General features: G+C 32.3%; 1 protein-coding gene across 9 annotated transcripts in view; it reads left to right on the top strand.

Annotated features, from left to right (window-relative positions):
- The first annotated feature begins 1,082 nt into the window (after positions 1–1,082).
- The window catches only part of LOC106671748 (ataxin-2 homolog), a 44,122-nt gene continuing 26,008 nt past the window's right edge, over positions 1,083–19,196 (top strand). For 5 of the 9 annotated variants that reach the window (XM_014402705.2, XM_014402700.2, XM_014402711.2 and 2 more), the window contains exons 1-7: positions 1,084–1,172; positions 3,247–3,356; positions 18,000–18,041; positions 18,264–18,369; positions 18,461–18,668; positions 18,734–18,864; positions 18,948–19,072. In XM_014402705.2, the coding sequence (XP_014258191.1) occupies positions 1,131–1,172; positions 3,247–3,356; positions 18,000–18,041; positions 18,264–18,369; positions 18,461–18,668; positions 18,734–18,864; positions 18,948–19,072 (764 nt within the window). In that variant the 5' untranslated portion in view covers positions 1,084–1,130. Of the gene's footprint in view, positions 1,173–3,246; positions 3,357–8,983; positions 9,278–17,999; positions 18,042–18,263; positions 18,370–18,460; positions 18,669–18,733; positions 18,865–18,947; positions 19,073–19,196 lie in introns of those variants that run through there. The other 4 variants (XM_014402690.2, XM_014402687.2, XM_014402695.2 and 1 more) reach the window with 2 other exon arrangements.

Below are 19,196 nucleotides of genomic sequence, written 5' to 3'. Positions count from 1 at the left end.
TAGAGGACGAGAGAAAGAGAGAAAAAGTGAATATTATTTTTTAAAAATCGCAAATTTAGGACACGAAGGACCTCTCTTAGATTTAACGAGAGAGAATTACCCAAAATTCCTTTGAGTTATGGTACCCAAAATATCATCTTGATCAACAAGAGATCATTGAAGAGAAATGTCATCTATTTTGAAAAATTTAATTTGTACCTAAGGTATAAACTTTAAAAATCACAATCCTGAAAGGTTTTTGTTTATCCAGTTTTGCCCCGAGGGTGCATATATAATATTATACTAATCCAGAAAGATAGGTAAAAAAAAATCATTGTGACAAAGACAACGTTCCTGCGTTAGTAATAAGCCCAATTCCTAGAAATAGTACTTAGTGTACCTCACCCATCGTTTAAGCCTGAGGTAATTCTGTTTTCACAGTCTTTCTAAGACAATGGCACATTTGAAAAAACAAAAACAAGTGGAAAAATCACGACACATTTGGTTCAGGGATGGATAAAAATTACAGTAAATTTGTGTAAGTATCTTATATTAATTTTTCGAATAGAAATGTTTTTGTGCTTATGGTTTTATGTGACGAAGTTTTTTTTTAAATTTAACTTTCCTTTAAGGAAAGCTAATTTTTGGCCTTATTTTAATCATATTAGCCAATGATTTAATGTGACGAAGTTAGACGAGATAAATTGTTTGAAATCGAGAAATATCAATGGGTAAATTTCTACTCATAAAAATCGTGCGGTTTATACATTTTTTTAAATAATTATTTCCAGTCTATGGAGTAAAATAGTTGCTGTTTTGTCAATTGTCTTTGAATAGGGCGAAGCTTGTCTTGCCGAGGCGCTTCACAATGCGATAATGCGCAGAAGTTAAAGAATTATTGTATTTTTAAAAAAAACTTCAATTTAAGTAAAATTTTATCTAATTGATATAATTGTTCCCATTAACAGTCAGATGATTTGAAATATAGCAAGCGCTGAAGCATGGCCAATTTGAAACTGGAATTTTGTGATCTAGAAACTCGTCGTTAGGGAACAAATTACAGAAGCTTATATTTTTTTTTTTATAGTGGGCTAACTGAGATTTGAGGGAGCTTGTCTGATCCTGATTTGCGAAAAACTACAGCGAAAATAATGACAGTCCTGAGTAAAATGCTGGATCCTGAAGACCCGAAGGTATTGTAATTAAAAGCCACCATTTTAATTATAAGCGGGCCGATTTACTTTGACTTGTTTCTCAAAAGAAAAAAGCCATCTTATATTTTCGTCTCGGGCGTTATTTTTGGGGGAAAAATGGTCATATTAATTTGCAGAAAAAAAAGAACGAAGAATAAACGAGATTTAGTGAAAATCATGATATAATGAAACGTTTAAACAGATTCATCGCCATCTTTTGTCCTTCCTTCTTTCGTGAAATTTCCGAATATATTACTTTTTATTTATTAAGGATACTTTCCATGTTATTTCGCATTTAAAAAAAAGTTTTTTTTTTTAACTTGCCTGGTGAAAGAAGGCGCCTCAGTCATTGGCCTCCTGACTAACCCCCAGATTCACCCCTGTACCTCCATTTTAATAAAATTAACATTCTGCCTGAAGATAATTTTCCAAAGTCAATTTTCCCTGCAAACCTATACCGATTTAGTCCTAATCTGATGGTTTGCAATAAACAGTAACTTAAATAAGAATTTTATGAAGTGGGAAAAAAATCAACTACTTAGAGCCAGAATATAATAATGTAATGCAACCAAAACAGGCTGACTTTAACAAAATCGCGTGATATATTGAAAAAACAATTCTTAAATAGAGCGCATTAAGAGTATGTTGCTATGTGGCCCTCTGGGGATCTGACCTGAGGTTGATACATGGACACTTTTGAGAACATGAGTATGAGTTCGGCACATAGCGAAAGGTTGCTTGATGTTCTCTACCTAATTGAAGGATGTAACTCATTGGCTCCTTTTCAAAGAGCATGTAGGAATACCATAGAAATAATAGAGGTGGGGTGACCATTATAAACAGTTTGACTTGATGTCTTGTGACGAAAGGCGTTTACAGCCAGCATCAAGTGGGATTCCGTAGGCGTCGTTGATCTGCAGTTGATCATGCTTGACTCGAGAGTAATATTCAGAACACGTTTCTGAATAAACCGCAGGCTCTGGCTGTGTTCTTTGGCCTATAAAAAGCGTATGATACTACGTGGAGATATGCTTTGGTAATGTCGGGAAATCGGATTCAGAGGCAAATATCTCAGTTTCTCGAGGATTTCTTGAGGAACCGAAGTTTCCGAGTTAGATTGGGTTCCCCTGCTCACCAGGGTCTTTGTTCAAGAAAATGGAGTTTCTCAGGTTCAGTGATACGCGTTACACTTTTCTCAATCACAGCGAATGGTATCACTGAAGATGTCCCCCGACCAATTAGACAATTACTGTATATTGACGACCTCTGCTTTTTCCATTTGTGAAGAAACCTGTGCCATGCAAGGTTGACACATGGACACTTACTTTTAGAGCAAAGCCTGCATATTTGTCCATTATGTAAAGAAAGGTTGCTTGATGTGTCCCCCTGGTGCTCTTCCTTGTCTCCATGTAGAGAGCACATAGGAATGCCACCCAATACGAGAATTGTGCTTGAGCACATCACTGAGTATCTGTGTCCTCTCTTCTGATTCTTGGTAGAAACAGGGTTGTTATACTTATGTAGGAAAGATAGTTTTGTGTCTCTAGCATGTGAGAGTGAATGTATTTATTGGCGTGAATGTATAGTATGAGAGGATTGATGGTGGAGTATTGAGACTCCATCGACCCTCAATTAGACTAGTTAAATGGTGATGGAGGAATACTGAGTATTCAACCACACTAATTGAGTGAATGGTATGTAAATTGAAAATAATGTTAAAAGTGAGTGTATATCTTTAAAAGCTGCATATGTTAGAAGCTAAAATGACCTGTTGTCAGCTCCTAAGGTCTTTTTTTGTTGTCGAACAGGGAGTCCAACCTCGAACTGCCAAAACACAAAGTATATGCCACGTGAAGTCATAAACTCAATTCTATATTTATTTATATGTATATACATGTTTGTGCAGAATTGAGCTTACATCAGTAGTCAGTAACATATACTGGCTAAGATAAATGTATATTTTATATGTCTTTTAGTTACATATACTGGTAGATAAGTATTATTAGACTCCTTTTTAAAAGTCATCCCATCCTGCCAATCCAAACAATATTAAATGTCTGTTTTGTATTTTCAGCATAAACGGGAGTTGTTAATTAAAACAAGAGTTCCTTTGTCAATGCTGTCAAAGTCGGTGATGCTGCACAACGTTGTACACTGCTCTGAGCCAAAACGATTTTCCCTTAGGTAATATAAATTTAACATTGTTAATAATGATAATGTTTTAATAGATAATAATGATCTAAATTCAGGCGGTATTTGCCACATTAGTGGTCCTGGGTTCAAATCCCAGTACAGCCCATGGCTTTTTAATGTAGAATAATATGAAAAAAAGCATTGTAAAATGGGCTGCCTCCTTGTCTGCAACACCCAATGGTTAGTTGGGTATTATACAACCGAAATTATTTAATAATGAACTAATAATTTTTCAATTAAAAAAAAGAGTAAGCATTTCTACCTACCAAATGTTGTAATACCATCTTAATATTCATATAAAAATAAATTAATTCATGCCCAATAATTGATCCCTATAACCACTTCTCGAATTGATTTGTGTTTTGAAAATTAATTATAAATAATTAGTTGGCCCATATAGATTTCATTATCAGTCTATTAATTTTTATCCTCAATAGAAAATAATTTTGTTTCCATTGATGTTAATTATCTTCAACAAGTCAATTTAAAGTTAGAAAAATGATAAAATATAACATTCTTTGTTATAAATGTTTTAAAAATTGGTCTTTTTTAGTGAACGGTTGTTCAATATTTTGTTGAACTTATGAGGAGCGGTCTGAAATAGGGTATTTTAGAAAAACACTTTTTTTTCTTTTTTTCCAACGATTTGACCTTTATTTGGCTCATCTTTAGGGCCTGGGTGAATTACAATTTGCTGATTGGAAAAATACAATACAGATGTACATATAAATTTTAATATAAGTATTTCATATTATAGCCTTTTTAGGTGCTTTAGAAATTCAACAAATAGTCACACATATGTTAAAACCATTTATAAAAAATATAATATGGGACAAAGCTGATGTGTTAAACTAAAAGATAAATTGAACTCTTCCTGCAGATAACTAACAATAATTGAACTTTAAGTTGATGATTTATTTGATGTACTATTTACGGTATTTTAATTATTCTTCCTAAAATTTCTACTTCCTCTTTGTTTGATTGTCCTAGCTGTTCTCAGTAGTTGATTTGATACATTTTTATAAAGATTTCTTATAAACGTCTGTTCTTTGTATTTCCTATTTATTTTGATAGTGCGTTAAAAATTTTTTAATGGCTTTAATATAATTGTAATTTCTTGGACCAGATAGATTTCCTTATCAAATTTGGTTAATTTTTGCCCTCGATTGAGAATAAATTTGTTTTCAATGATATTTTTAATCTTATGATTCTTCCTTCTTGAAGGTGGGATAATAGGTCATCTCAAAAATTTTGATTCAAGATATTTTTAATCTTGAATGAGTCAATCGAAAATTCAAAAGATACTTGAATATTTACACTATTTGTTTAGTATATTTTTTTACATCATACCATCCACATTTGTAAGTCATTTCAATCATTTCTATATTTATTGTTTTTATGATAGCATAAAGTGTATATTTATCATGGCATCGCTGACGAAGCTTTAATTATGTTTTATTTTTTAAATAATTCTTCTTGTGAGACTTATCACCTCAGTGTTTTTACCATTAGAATATTTTAGAAAATTCCTGTATACACGGTGCTCTTGGCATGGAGAGCACTTATAAATTATTGTAAACAGTTAACAAAAGTATAAATTTTCCTGAAATAAAATTAATAACTAAATAGACACTAAAAATCTCGTTACAAGTTAACACAAACCACTTTATTGTACTTTTTTCTTTTATGAATTTTCTTCTGACATTTATCTTAAATTATTATGAAACTTTCCAATCCGATTTAGCTAAATCTAATCTAGCCTAGCTTTACTCTATTGTCCATTCCAAATAATTTTACAATGAAATCGGATAAATTTCTGTGTTTCTGTATACTTTCTATATAATTCAGTATTGCATTATTATAAATGGCTATAAATAAGTTTGAATGTTTAGTTCTACTGCAATACTATATGGATTATGAATTTAAAAAAAATGTTAAAATACATCAACGATCATCATTAATGCAAGGTTGCAATTAAAAATTGTTTTACTTAATAAAATGAGTATATCAAAGATCAAAAATCTTCTTCCTTATTTATTAATTAATAATAACAATAATAACGATAATATAGTTTAATAAATTTATAGCATTATTATAATAATATGAACATAAATGTATTCAATAAAAAATAAACAATACGGTATGGGTACTCTATTAATGGAAGGTGGTGAGAACAAAATAGTAATAGTAATAATGATGATAATAATAGTAACAGACTAAAGTATACAAATAAAATAAATAAATAATTTTATACACTGCAAAATAATACAAACCTCTCTGATTATAAATTATTGTAAACGGTTAACAAAAGTATAAATTTTCCTGAAATAAAATTAATAACTAAATAGAAACTAATATAATGAATTAGTTAAATGCAATAAACACAATAAAAATAGATTAAGTAGAAGAAATTAAGATAAACAAGAATACAAATAAGGAAATAAATAAATATACACATAAGAATAAAAAGAACTAAAAATAATAATAACGTGGAATAATAGGTAGAATAAAACAATGTTATCATTCAGCATAATCCTCCCTACACATCTAGGCTGCTATTTATTTATTATTTATTAATTAATCATAAAACACTACTTACCTTAACCCATGCCCTCAGAGTAGATTCTGTTGTCCTCCAGCGACCCTGTTGGAGAGATACCATAAACTGAAGCATTTCAGTAAAAAGGGTTTGTTTGGGTACACTGATATGTCTGAAGAGTAGCGAAAAGGCGGACGGGGTGGTTAAGGATGGGACATTCCAACCTCCGGACTTGATCACTGTGGAAAAAAATAAGTAAAGAAGTTCTTGAATTAGGAGTACTGTTGATAGGCCACCCTATGAGGATCTGACTCATAGAAGAATGGTATCCTCACCCGGTTAAACATAGGCCATGCGAGGTTGACATAGGACACTTTTGAGAACCTATATGTGTCACTTAATTAAAGGGTGTCCTTAGCTCCTTTTAAAGAGTGAAGGAATGCCAGGCAATTGTGCTTGTCCTTTGGGACCCTGTTCCGATTCTTGGAGAAAACAGGATTATTGTATGTAGAACTGATAATTGTGTATCCCTGGCGAGTGTTGAGAGTGAATGTATTTATTTGCTCGAATGTGTAGTGTGAGAGGCACAATGGCAAAATTCATTGACTCTCGATTAGGTTAATTATTATATAAAAAGTGTAAGGGACTGAATGAATGGTATGTAAATAGGAAAGAATGTATTTAAGAGGGATTGAGAGTGTGGATTTGTATTTATGAACTGATTGCGTTGGGGCTGAAATGACCTAGCTGTTGACCCTGGAGTCCATCCTCGATGGCTGGATGGATAAGACCGAGGTGCAACACCCAGAGTGGAATATTCTCGACGCCTGCCAGTGTTTTATTATAAATTACAAAAGATGGATTTGCCAGTGGAATGTGAGAAGTGATGGGTTCAACTCTGTATATGCGTGTATGAGCAGATTTGAGCTTACATAAATCAGTAATCATTTACCACTTAACTTCCATATATCATCCATCCCTTTTGTTAAAATGTTCTTTGAAATATAGTGGTGAGATGATGGGTGATGAACCTGAAGTCTTTTCGGATCATCTCAGTTTGCCTATCCGGGCCGGTGTGGACAGTCCCAAGATGAATGTAGCATACCACTGTTCGTGGTTTGAATGAATTAAGCTTATTAAGCGATTGACACACAGACAATTACTTTTGGGGCTTTAGGGCAAAGCCTGCATATGTTTCTGTAATGTAGAGAAAGGTTGCTTAAAGTGTCCCACTTAATTGAAAGTTTTCATTCACTGGCTCTTTATAGAGAGCATGTAGGAATGAAACTGATATGTGAATAGTGCTTGAGACTTGTCTTAATGAATATACTACTTTATAAATATCTCATCTTGTGATTCTTTGTGTATGTTGAGACGGAATGTATTTATTAGCATGAATGTTATAATATTGACAACTCAACGATATGTGTAAGAGGGTGATGGAGGAATATCCAATGCTCCATTATGCTAAGTCAGTGGCATGTAAATAGGAAAGACTGTATGTAACCCTTTCAGAACAGTCTGCGCTCTTCATTCCTCAAGTGAGGTACTGAGAGTTTGATATCGCGCCTCAATTAGGTTAGTCAAACAATAGGTATAAAGGGTAATTTAGGAATATCATCTACCATCATGAGGGAATTGTATCTAAATAAGTAAGAATGCATTTAAGAGTGAGAGTCATTTGCTTGATGTGTCCCAACTAAATAGAAAGTGCAATTCCTTGGCTCCATATAGAGAGCGCATAGTGTTGACAGGATGAGAGAATTGGCAGCAAATATTTGGGTCCCATGTTCTGATTCTTGGAGGAAACAGGGCTGTTTTATGATTTAGAACTGATAGTTTTATGTCCCCAACATGTGTTGAGAGTGAACATATTTATTGGCGTGAATGTGTAGTGTGAGAGGAACAGAATTGTGAGTACCCATTAACCCTCAATTAAGTTAATATACAATACGTGTAAAATGGGTGAGAGTACTCCATCACCTTAACTGAGTGAATAGTATGTAAATATAAGAGAGTGAATGGATTTAGGAACTGATTGCGTTTGGGACTGAAATGACCTAGCTATGGATAGCCCCTGGAGCCCAACCTCAGCGGCTAACCCCTCCAACTGCCAACACCCAGGATAGGTGATTCTCCAGGCCTGCAAGAAATGTTAGACTCAGCTCTGCACCTTTATGTATGTACGGATAGTTTTATATCCCTAGCATGTGTTGAGAGTGAATGTACTTATTGGCATGAATGTTTAATGTGAGAGGAGCAATGGCGTAATATTGAGTACACATCAACCCTCAATTAAGTTAATATACAAAAAGTGTAATGAGTGAGAGTACTCCATCACCTTAACTTAGTGAATAGTATGTAAATATAAGAGAGTGAATGGATGTAGGAACTGATTGCGTTTGGGACTGAAATGACCTAGCTATGGACAGCCCCTGGAGCCCAACCTTGGCGGCTGATCCCTCAGACTGCCATCATCCAGGGTGGGTGATTCTCTAAGCCTGCCGGTGATTTATTATAAATTACAAAAGCTCGAAGTTATAAGTTCAACTCTGCACATCCATGTGCAGAAGCAATCTTATATAAATCAAAGTTTAGTGTCTTCAGCCGAATATGATAAACAACTCTATTTGAGTAATACATTAATGGTAATGAATAAATAAATGATAAATTTAAATATATTATTGTTAAATTCTCTTGGAAGGGTAAGAAGTCGTTTGGATTTGAAAAAAGACCTGGCTTAGGGCGTGGTTTCTGACCTCAAATCGCGGACGGGGCGCTGAAATCATTACCAGTCTTTTTATAAAGAAATTATGTTACTTATTTAATAAAAGATTTATTTTCTATTTTAAAATTGTAATTAAATGTTGAAAAGGTGTATTTTGCTATTTAAAACCGGCGTTATTCCAAGTGTCTGTATTGTAAATTTTAAAGAAAATCTATTTTATTTATGTTAAAAAGATTGAAGAATAATTATTTTTGATAAGAATATTTAATTTGAACAAATATAATTAACGTCGAAGTTTGATTTTCGATCAAATGGAAACTGGAGATTTGCCTGGAGTGACATCTTGCGCCTCGAGTCAGTTTTAGCCTTTCGAAGGTTCGTCTCTCACAATCTAATTGATAATTTACTCGATTAGAGAATTCGCGAGAACTGTGATTATAATAATTTTTAAATAGAAATCCGGGATAAACAGACGAAGAACTAGAAAGAGATCGATTTTCAACTCGTCCTCGGTATCGCACTCTGTGTCAGAAAATAATTCAAAATTCCGGTTCCGACAAAAAGACGAGATTGTGCCTACCCCGGTAGAAACGAGGCAGGCAAAATGAATACGAAAAGAAAGAACCGTGCCAATAACACGACAAGGTGAGCTTTCATCCAATAATTTATCAAATAATTATAATAGAAATTGTCAATTTTCGAATCGCACGCCCTTTCCAGCCTTCACTGTCCAAATCGCTGAATGTGAATCTCATAATCTCCCCAGAGGATCTTTTTCCACCGTTTCGTTGACATATCTGTCAGTGATAATAACAGCCTCAGGATCTTCTCAACCTGATTGATATTTATTCCCTTTTGGAAGTTTTTAACCAGCTTAAAGCACGCTTTTACCCGATATTAATATCCTTTGGTTTTCCCCTTTAGGTTATGAGTTGCGGAAATTGGCTTTTTTAAACTCTCTTCCTAGGCCTGAAGATCTTTTTTACATGTTTGAAACTTTTAAAAGGGCAACCCGCCTTGTTTAATCCTCATTTTGATTTTTACGATCCTTTTTATTTTTTCTCTTACGACGGAAATTTTCTTTTTTTCCCTCCTATATTTTGATTTTAATCCCAAGCAAATTTTCATTCGCCTGTTTTTAACCACAATATCGTTCGAAGATTTCACGACAGTTCCGACCACAGTTGGCCTCGTGAAAATAAACAACGACGGCCCGTCTCAATCGATTTATAATAAAATTATCAGCTAGTTGATTACGTTTTTTTGATTTACCATTTGCAAATTGACCCAATTTAAGTTTCCGTCAGAGCAATTGAAGTACACGTTCATCCTTTAATGGGTTCCATTGTGTCTCGCCTAGGGACTACGTTTCAACACAAATCGAATCGGACTTGACAGGGTGAGCCTTTTATTCGTCTTAATCAAAACAAACACGGCTTCAGAATTAAAAGTAAGACACAGCCGATTTCCTTTATTCTTTGTTTTTATTGATAGGCTGCTGAATTGCCTCCTATTTTAATTCTTCCTTACTCAAGCAACTCTAGCAAGATATGCAATGGGACGTGCAACTTCACGTCCAGTTCCAGTGATTATACCACTATTGACTATTGACGTCATTTACTTACAAACATGTGTTCTAAAAAAACACGCTAATTCAATTATTGTTATATTGTACCCGATACTCCTATTAATGTACAATAGACGGGCTAGTAATCAAAAATTCTGCAAGAAAACTATTACAATGATTATCTCCTATTTACAATAATAAACTGATATAGAAATAATGATGGTTTTTGTAATAAATTCATTCGTTTATCATACAGTCATTGTCATGTTGGATAAATCATAACGATTATTTAATCAAGCAAAATCCATGTATATTGAATATTCATCTTGTATTTTGAACCGGCACTGGATCACATAGCGCAGGGTTATTTAGTGCCAGTTCCGACTTACAGACCCATGACTTAAAATTCTAGAAGAGGATATGAAAAAATATTATTGTAAAATGATGAATGTGATCAATTTTATCCTAATAACATAGAAATAATACACTATTTTACTAGTAAATTCTTTCGTTTTTCATAAATGCATTGACATGTTGAAAAAAAAAAAAAACGTTGTACATTCCCCATTCCTTACAAAAGAAAGAATATGTGTGTAAGTCCATTCTTGCCTGTTAATAAGTCCTCCAAATTCTAGATGTCATACTTATCAAACTGTGTAAATTTTTCAACTTGTGAGCATAATCATAGCAGATTTGGTGAAGCGTCTCCCTCTTATAACACATTCCTACTTAAGTAATTTCTTTGATTAGGATCTATAAACTTGAAAGTTATCAAGAAACAATTTAATGAACTAAAAGACATAAATATTAAATGTCCATAATGTATATTGAACTGGCACTGGGTCACCTGGTGGAGGGTTATATTAGTGCCAGTTCAACATTGTCTTCCAATTCACAGACCCAACACCCACTATCTTTAATATCATTCATATTCATGAACATTACCCATTACTTAAAATAAAATAAAAATAATTAAATAGTGTGGGTTTGTGTGTAAGTCAATTCGTGTTTATTAATAAGTCCTCCATATTCCAGATTTCATACTTACCAACTGTACATATTTTTCAACTTTAGAGCATAATTGTGGCAGATTTGGCGAACTTTCTCCTTTATGTAACACATTTGTACTTAACTACTTTCATTGATTAGGATGTATAAACTTGAAAGTTATCGTAAATAACTAATAAATTATCATAATAAAATAAGTCGTTTAATAAATTAAAAAATAATAAACACTTTAATCAAGCAAAAGCCGTAAATATTAAAAATCCGACATTTATGTTAAACTGGGTCACTTGGTACGTGGTTATCAGTTGGTGACCCAGTGCCGGTTCGATATGTCTTCCTACACACAGACCCAACACCTACCATTCACTTTAACCTTCATATACATACATGAGTACTGTACTCATACTTCTATGTTAAAAGATTATTAAAATTACATAATTGCATAGAAATAATTAATTATTTTTATAATAAATTTGTTCATTTATCATCAAGTTATTTTCATGTTAAAAATTGTTCGTTATCCATTGTTTCACAATAAAAAGAATATGTGTGTAAGTGCATTAACGTTTGTTGGTATTCCACACTAAAATCTAATTCTTTTCAAACTGAACAAATTTTTCAACTCCTGGGCATAATCAGAAACAGAAGAAATGTCTTCTTCATATAACACTTATACTTAACTATTTTCAACTACTTTTTTTGTATTAAAAAAATGTAAGTATGCTCGGTTCTATTAATTAATGGCTGTTACGATTCGGACCCAGGACCCTTATAGTGATGAGTTATCGTATCCGCATTCCAACTGTTAGGATGAATAAACTGAAAAGTTATCCCTTAATAAGTTGTTTAACAAAAATATCATTTAATCATGCAAATCCCTTAAAAGTTCAAATCTGTCGTTTTAAATCGATTCGTGGTCTGATTGACCATATAAATTCTTTTCAATTAATTAATCTTTAAGTAAGGTGTTGGTTGAGATAAAAATGTCAGTGTCACGAGCAGGATTCGAACCCACGATCTTCGGCTAGATACGCCGCTGCTCTACCACTTGAGCTATCGTGACTTCAATCCACTCAGACACCAACTTCCCATCTCAACCCCACCTTTTTGAATTTTCCCTCCTTTTCGCCATTTTTCTGTCATGTATGTTGAACCAGAATGGGTCACCTACTGCCCAGGTGTGTAGACCCAGTAAATAACAGTTTCAGGGGTTGTTCACTAACCCCACAACCAATAATCCATCCATTCACATGTAGTCATACCATTATTTGTGTTAAATTCTTGAAAAGCGACTAGAAGAAAAGGTCAGGAGTTAGGAATTAGAAGAAAAGAAAGCCTCATCCTTTTGTTTCCTTCTATCCTTAGCTTTTGCTATCAACTGACCTTCATCTTTTATTTAAAACTTAGACGCCATTCCATAGCCCATGAAAGTAATGATTATCATATTTTCACCTGGTTCACTTTTATATATTTATTCTATTTAATATTTTTTTAAATCACATACATTTGCTGCACAGTTTATTCACATTTATAAGGATGTTCCTTTGTGGTTTTATTATTTTTAATGAGAAGAAAATAGTTTAATTTGCTAGTTGTAGTTTGTGGTATTAAGTAAATGATCCCATTTTGAAGAATTGACTCATTATCATGATGTTAAAATGGTTCTCGTGTAAAAAAGGAGAGTAATTTTTTTTTCTTTTTAATTTTAACTTTTTAAAATTATTCTGTCCAAAAGTAACAGTGGAACAAGATAAATGAGTTGAATGCATTTCTCAGATCTGCATATTTACTGATCTGTAAGACTAGTCCATGACGCTACGAAATTAAACACTATTGCTAATTTAGGAGTTTATAAAAAAGGAGGGCTAATCATTTTTTGTTTTATTCAAAAGCTTACCAATAAAACTAAATGAAAACTTAACAGTTTTACTTAACATATATTTAAAAATATTGTAACCTATTTTTTCTTTATAGTTTTAAAATAATTATTCTCTCTGTTCATAAATATAGTTTATAGATTTTTAAAAGAATTAGTATTGGTATTTACATTTAAACGAATTATTTGGTTTTCTGTTTGCAACAAAAAATAAATCAAGTTTTGACTCAACTAATGCTAGGAAGGAAATATCCTTTTGTCTTCTAAAGTAGCTTCATTCTGTTTTTATATAAGTTGGTTCAATAAACAGTAAATAATGTTTCAGCTGTATGTCTTTGTTCTCAAAAGACGTCTTATCAGATTTATTTTACAATTGTTTCCACTTTGGATAAAAGAGCTTAGATAAAAATTATTTCGATAATACAACAATCGACAGAAAAGAATAATACCTAGTATGTTTTATAGGACAAATTTGAATATAATAAGTGTATATTTTAATAAACAAATTATAACTCTTATCTCTCTTATGTACAAAAATTAGCACTTAGCCATGAAAATAACATTGATCTGGCGAGTTGACAAGTAGAGTTTTACAGTAATACATTACATAATATAATTGAACATAATGGAAATAAACATTTTATTCTTAAACAACTGAAATTAATTTTTGACTGGAACAAAGCAATTACAACAAAGCAAATTTTAAAAAATGTGTTAAATTAATAATTGAACCATACTATTAAAAAATCTATATCTTTTTCAATTACTTCCATTTAAAATTTCTTCAGTTTCCTTCGGTGACAAGCTGGATTTTCCAAATCAAGTCAGCTTAAATTTGGCCTGGACTGGGCATAGGGCTAAGAAGTGGTGTATGTCCTCATTCTCTCCTCTGTTTCGCATTGAACTTTTTTTAAAAATCGTATTACCTCGCTTGGTTTATTGTTTAAATTCAAAGTATTACTTCTTCATTTGCAAATTAATGAATGACGATATAATCTAAAAAGGTAATTTGGGATTGCTTAAATATAATTTTGTTGGTTAATCAAAATATGTGGTGTTCCATATTGAGGTCAAATTGTCGTTCATTTGAAAAAGATTTTTTCCCCCGCAGTGTTTACAGAAGACATGACATTTATTTATTTCACTGACAGAAACGTTAATGAGATGATGAACATTTGACCGGAAGAATCAAATTTTTTAATGCGTTCTTTAAATCTCTAAACAAAAGGAACATTTCTCAAATGTTTTACTTTTTCCCCTTGCTTTACTTGAGGCATTGGCCAATTTTTGTAGTAAGTGCAGCAATTCAGTCCTCTGGAACTGATAAATTGTTTACCTCCTAACTGGATTAATGAAGTCCTTGAGTTATTCACATTAGAAATTCTTAAGTATTATTAATGGTCAAAACATTTCACTAGTTAAAGTAATAGTAAATAATTTAGACGTTATTACTTTTGGACGGTTGGCAAATATTGAACGCTGTAAAAGTTCCACTAGCCCACAAATATTTTAAATATTTCTTTTTAAGAATTTATTATAATAATTTTTTTTGTAATTAGTCATAGGCACTCTTGACTGGTTTATAAGTGACAAATCTTTCAATTCCGACTGAAAATGCCTTCAAACTTGTATGTTATTTGAAATTCATAAATGAAGCTAAATTTTGACTTAATAGTTTACTAGTTTAAATGATAAAAAGGCCCGTTAAAAAGTTAAATCCAAATAACAATCCGTGTAATGCTTTTTCTTAATAAATCATTGATCTATATAAATTGCTAATTAATTTTATTGATTATATTGCAAACTGATTTACTGAATCACCGAGTTGTGCTATTCTTTTGTCATTGTTTTATTTAGTTGACCTTGTAATGATTTCTTTACACGCTGTGGCTGACAATAAATAGCGAATATTTAAGTTGCATTTTCATATCTTCATTATTATGACGGTTATGTAACGGCATTTTTTAAGATTTCAAGCTGTATGATGAAATACTGTGAATCCAAGGAATCATGTCAAATTATGCTTATTCATTTTCATCATCACAATTATGGACAGTCGTGAAAACCCTGTTAGTAAAATTAATGATACTATTAAAAACAAAAAGAATTAGATTTCACATCAATGGCAAGATCCAGATAAAAATAACTAGGCATATAAGAATTTGTATAAGTACAAAGTAAATTCAAGAAAATGAAAAATGTATAAACAAAAAGGCATTTAAAAAATCAGTATGTGTCATGGTTCTTTGAAAGACACTTTTTGTGTGTAATCGACATCAGAGATTCAATGTTATGCAGTAAAGAGAAAATAAAAGATGAGTTCAGCAGCTGAGAAATTTACAAGTCAAAAGGGAAAAATGATGAAAGAAAAATCCTTATTCGGCTGGGTGACCGGTTGTAGGAGAAAACTGTTGCTGTAATCAACATTTTCACCAAACAGTTGAAAGAAAAATTGCGATGGCACTTAATTAAGTTCCTTGGTGACAAAACCTTAGAAGGCAAAAATAACTCAAAATAAATAAATAGGTCAATGAGTGTCAACTTTAGAGATAATTATTGTCTCTGGATTGAATACAATAAAGGAAAATATGAGAACAACCTAGATTTTTGTTGGAAATGCTCTTCATTAATTAAATAGTCTTCTTCAAGGTTGAACCATTGACTGTCTTTGTCGTGAATCTTAGGAATTTGGAAGTGTTAAATGAAAATGTGAAACTCCAGTGTTTAAAAATAGCTACAATTAATGTAACTTCGTCAGCTTAGAAAGTGTGCTTTTTAAGTACCTTCAATTCCTCAAAGTATTTCACAATATAAAAAAAAAAGTTGAAATCGTATAAACCCAATTGACAAAATAATTTTTCTAATTAATGTTTTTTACATTTTCAACCAAGGAGATTGTTTCTGTAGGCATAGGTGTAAATGCTACATAAGTATTTCATGGGAGAAAGGACATGTAGATGAATAAGATAGGGAAAAAATATTCAGTCTTCCTGCATGGTTAGATAATTGAAGAATTCCGAATAAATGTAAGGAAAAAATTACATGGCTTCGGCAGAATCAAGTGTAATAATAGAAAAATCCTAACCATTACCTTTTGCTGTAAGCATAACTTGAACAAAAAAATTCATAACATATGGAAAAGTACTTGACACAAAAATATGTTTAGTGAAGATTATTATTTTTTAACGGACCAAAGAAACAGAAAGTCAGACAAGGTCTACATCTCTTAGTTAGATTAATAGAAAAGATAGTGCTTAAAGCTGGATTCAAGGGAATTATACACCAAAAATTTATTACTTGTGAAGTTTGATAATTGTGATCTTGGTGATTTCTTGTGCATATTTATTTGGCTTCTTACTTAGTATGGCACATCTGGTTGTGGATATTCGAGTGCCATACATAATAAAAAATATACTGGTTTTTTTCATACTTTAAAGTGAATTTATTTTTTGCGTGGGGGGATGATAAAAAAATTATTATTGGTTTATTAAACTGTTTTTTATACAAATCTTAGCCGCTATTTCCTACTTGATTTTGTTGCCATTAGTGTAAAACAATTTACTGTCGTAAGTAATTAATAGACCAGATAACCAGAAAAGTTTGTGCAGTTTTTCATTTATTATGGTTTTAATACCATACCGTAAATCAACATGACATAGTTACATCATGTAATGTAATTATCCAAGAGGATAATGGATCAGTTGATAAAGAAAAAGTGTCTTGAATGGTTCACTGTAAATTACAAAATATTTTCTTTCTCATGGCTTCAAAACCTACAATTTGTGCATGCTTGTTGTATGAATTAGTGCTAGGGCAGCTCATAAAATTTTCATGACGTTCAGTGATGAAACAAGTGAGCACACTCCCTAAAAGTGGTTTAACAAGTTTGCTTCTGGGAATGAGGTGATTGAACATGAACCACGGTCTGGTACTTCCGTCTTGCAGACAACAAATCGAAGGTTCTATTGAACTTTATTGGAGTCAAACATATCAGGAGCTTGCCAGAGGTTTAGTGTAAGCAGACCATTTGCTCTAGCTTACTTACAACACTTAGGAAGACATTGAAGCTGAGCCAAATGGGTTCCTCATCAATTGACTGACGACATCAAGCTTCTATGTCCAAACATTAGTCTTTCATTACTTTCACATCGCAAAGTAAACATTTTTTGACCAGATTGTCACATGTGATGAAAAATGGTTCCTGTACGGTATCACCAGGAAGTATCATTGGTTGTCACCAAATGACGTGAAAACTGAATATTCACCAACAAAAGGTGATGCTTTGTGTTCACTGGAGTACGAATTCCTGCCAAGTGGTTAGATCACTGCAGAAATCTACTCATGCCAACTGCAATGAATATGTCTTTTCTCCTAGCCCAAAAACAGCTCTTGTGAACAGAAAAGATGTAATTTTTCACCAGGACAGTGCGAGACCTCATACAGCCAGAATGGCAACGTAGGTGATCGATCCATCACACTCTCTGTACTGTATGGTCAGTAAAGATACATTTTCTTGGCAATGGGCGATCATAAGTGCAGTCAGGAGTTCGATAATCTCCAACAGCTGGAAAATGAGCTGAATTTCTTTTTTAAGATCCAAACTTTTTATAAAAAGGGCTTAACTGGGAAAGTAACACATTGGGAGAAGGATATAGTTGCCTGTGGAGACTTCCACAAATAAAATATGTCTAAACTAATTTTAATTAACTGTTTGAACTTTGATTTAACTGTTCTGGTTCCTGGTAAAGTAATTTATGAATGGAGTTTGGAATTTCTCTTTGGGTGTTTTGTATGTTGTTTTAATTGCCCTTTTGAAAAATAAATTAGTGGTTGTTATGGGATAAAAATGTAGGATTGAAAAGCAATAATAAATATTCTATAATAATTATTATTAATAAAATCTTTCTTTGTTTCAGAGAGGACCTAAAAAGTCGCCCAGCTAGTACGTTTGAATCTGGGTAAGTTGAGTATTACTTTTTCGCTTTGCTTTTATAAAATAATTACTTTTTTGAGTTTAATCTCTAGCTCTCAAACTGTAATTAACTACATTGAAAATGTCGATTATTTTAACAAGAAAAGGCATTGTTAATTATTTGGTATTTCAAATACCAGTCTTTTTTTTAGCATATTTGTGATGTCTTTTTAATTATTATTTTTCCAAGTAAAACTTTTTTTTACAGATCGCCCCGTTCACGTCCTAATGAACGCTCATTATCGCTAGATGGAGTTTACAACAATTCTTATTTTATGAGCTCAGTGGCTAGTTTAGTTGGGAATAATGTCAAAGTATGTGTCGAATGTTAACCCGATAGTGATTTTATTTCTTGCCAAATAGTTAGTTATTGCTATTATTGATCCTGATTTTTACCGTTTACAGATTCATACTGCAACAGCATGTGTATATGAAGGAATATTTAGGACGTTTTCAGCCCAATTTGAAATAGTCATAGAAATGGCCCACAAAGTAGATCTAAATAACCCTTTTTTAATATCGCCAGATACTCTAGTAGATAAAATGATATTTAAGCCCCAAGATATTATGAAAATTGAAATTACTGATACAGATGTTGATTATGCGACAAGAGGTATATTAAAAATCCAAATTTGTTTCTTTCATGTATTATTAATTGATTTTATTTATTTTTTGTAGATACATTCCAAACGGATACTGCAATTAGTAAATTTAATGGCCAGGTGACAGAAAAAGAATTAGAACCATGGGACGGCTCTTCATCGACGAGTAATTTAAATGATGACTTTGATCTTGAAGGCGCTACTTCAGTGAGTTTTACTTTTTGTGCTTAAGGGCGGTCACCATCATCTTAATCTTAAACGTTATTATCTAATTTTATCACGTTTTTTAGAATGGCTGGGATGTAAATGATATGTTTCGTCAAAATGAGCAAATGTACGGTGTAACTTCTGATTTTGACCAAGGGTTATCAGCTTACACTACACCTCTTCAAAATAAAGATTCAAAGGATTACAAGTAAGTAGGAAAATTAAACGCAAATTGTCCATTGAAAAAGAAAAATTGTTTAGGGGAATGTTTTTATTTGATGCTAAATCTTAATTCAGTTTGTAAATTACCTCGTAGTTATAATGATATTAAT

Source organism: Cimex lectularius, unplaced genomic scaffold (genome assembly GCF_000648675.2).
Source record: "Cimex lectularius strain Harlan isolate CLEC.00 unplaced genomic scaffold, Clec_2.1 scaffold61, whole genome shotgun sequence".
Classification (NCBI taxonomy): Eukaryota; Metazoa; Arthropoda; class Insecta; order Hemiptera; family Cimicidae; genus Cimex; species Cimex lectularius.
This window is presented reverse-complemented; position numbering and strand designations above follow the sequence as displayed.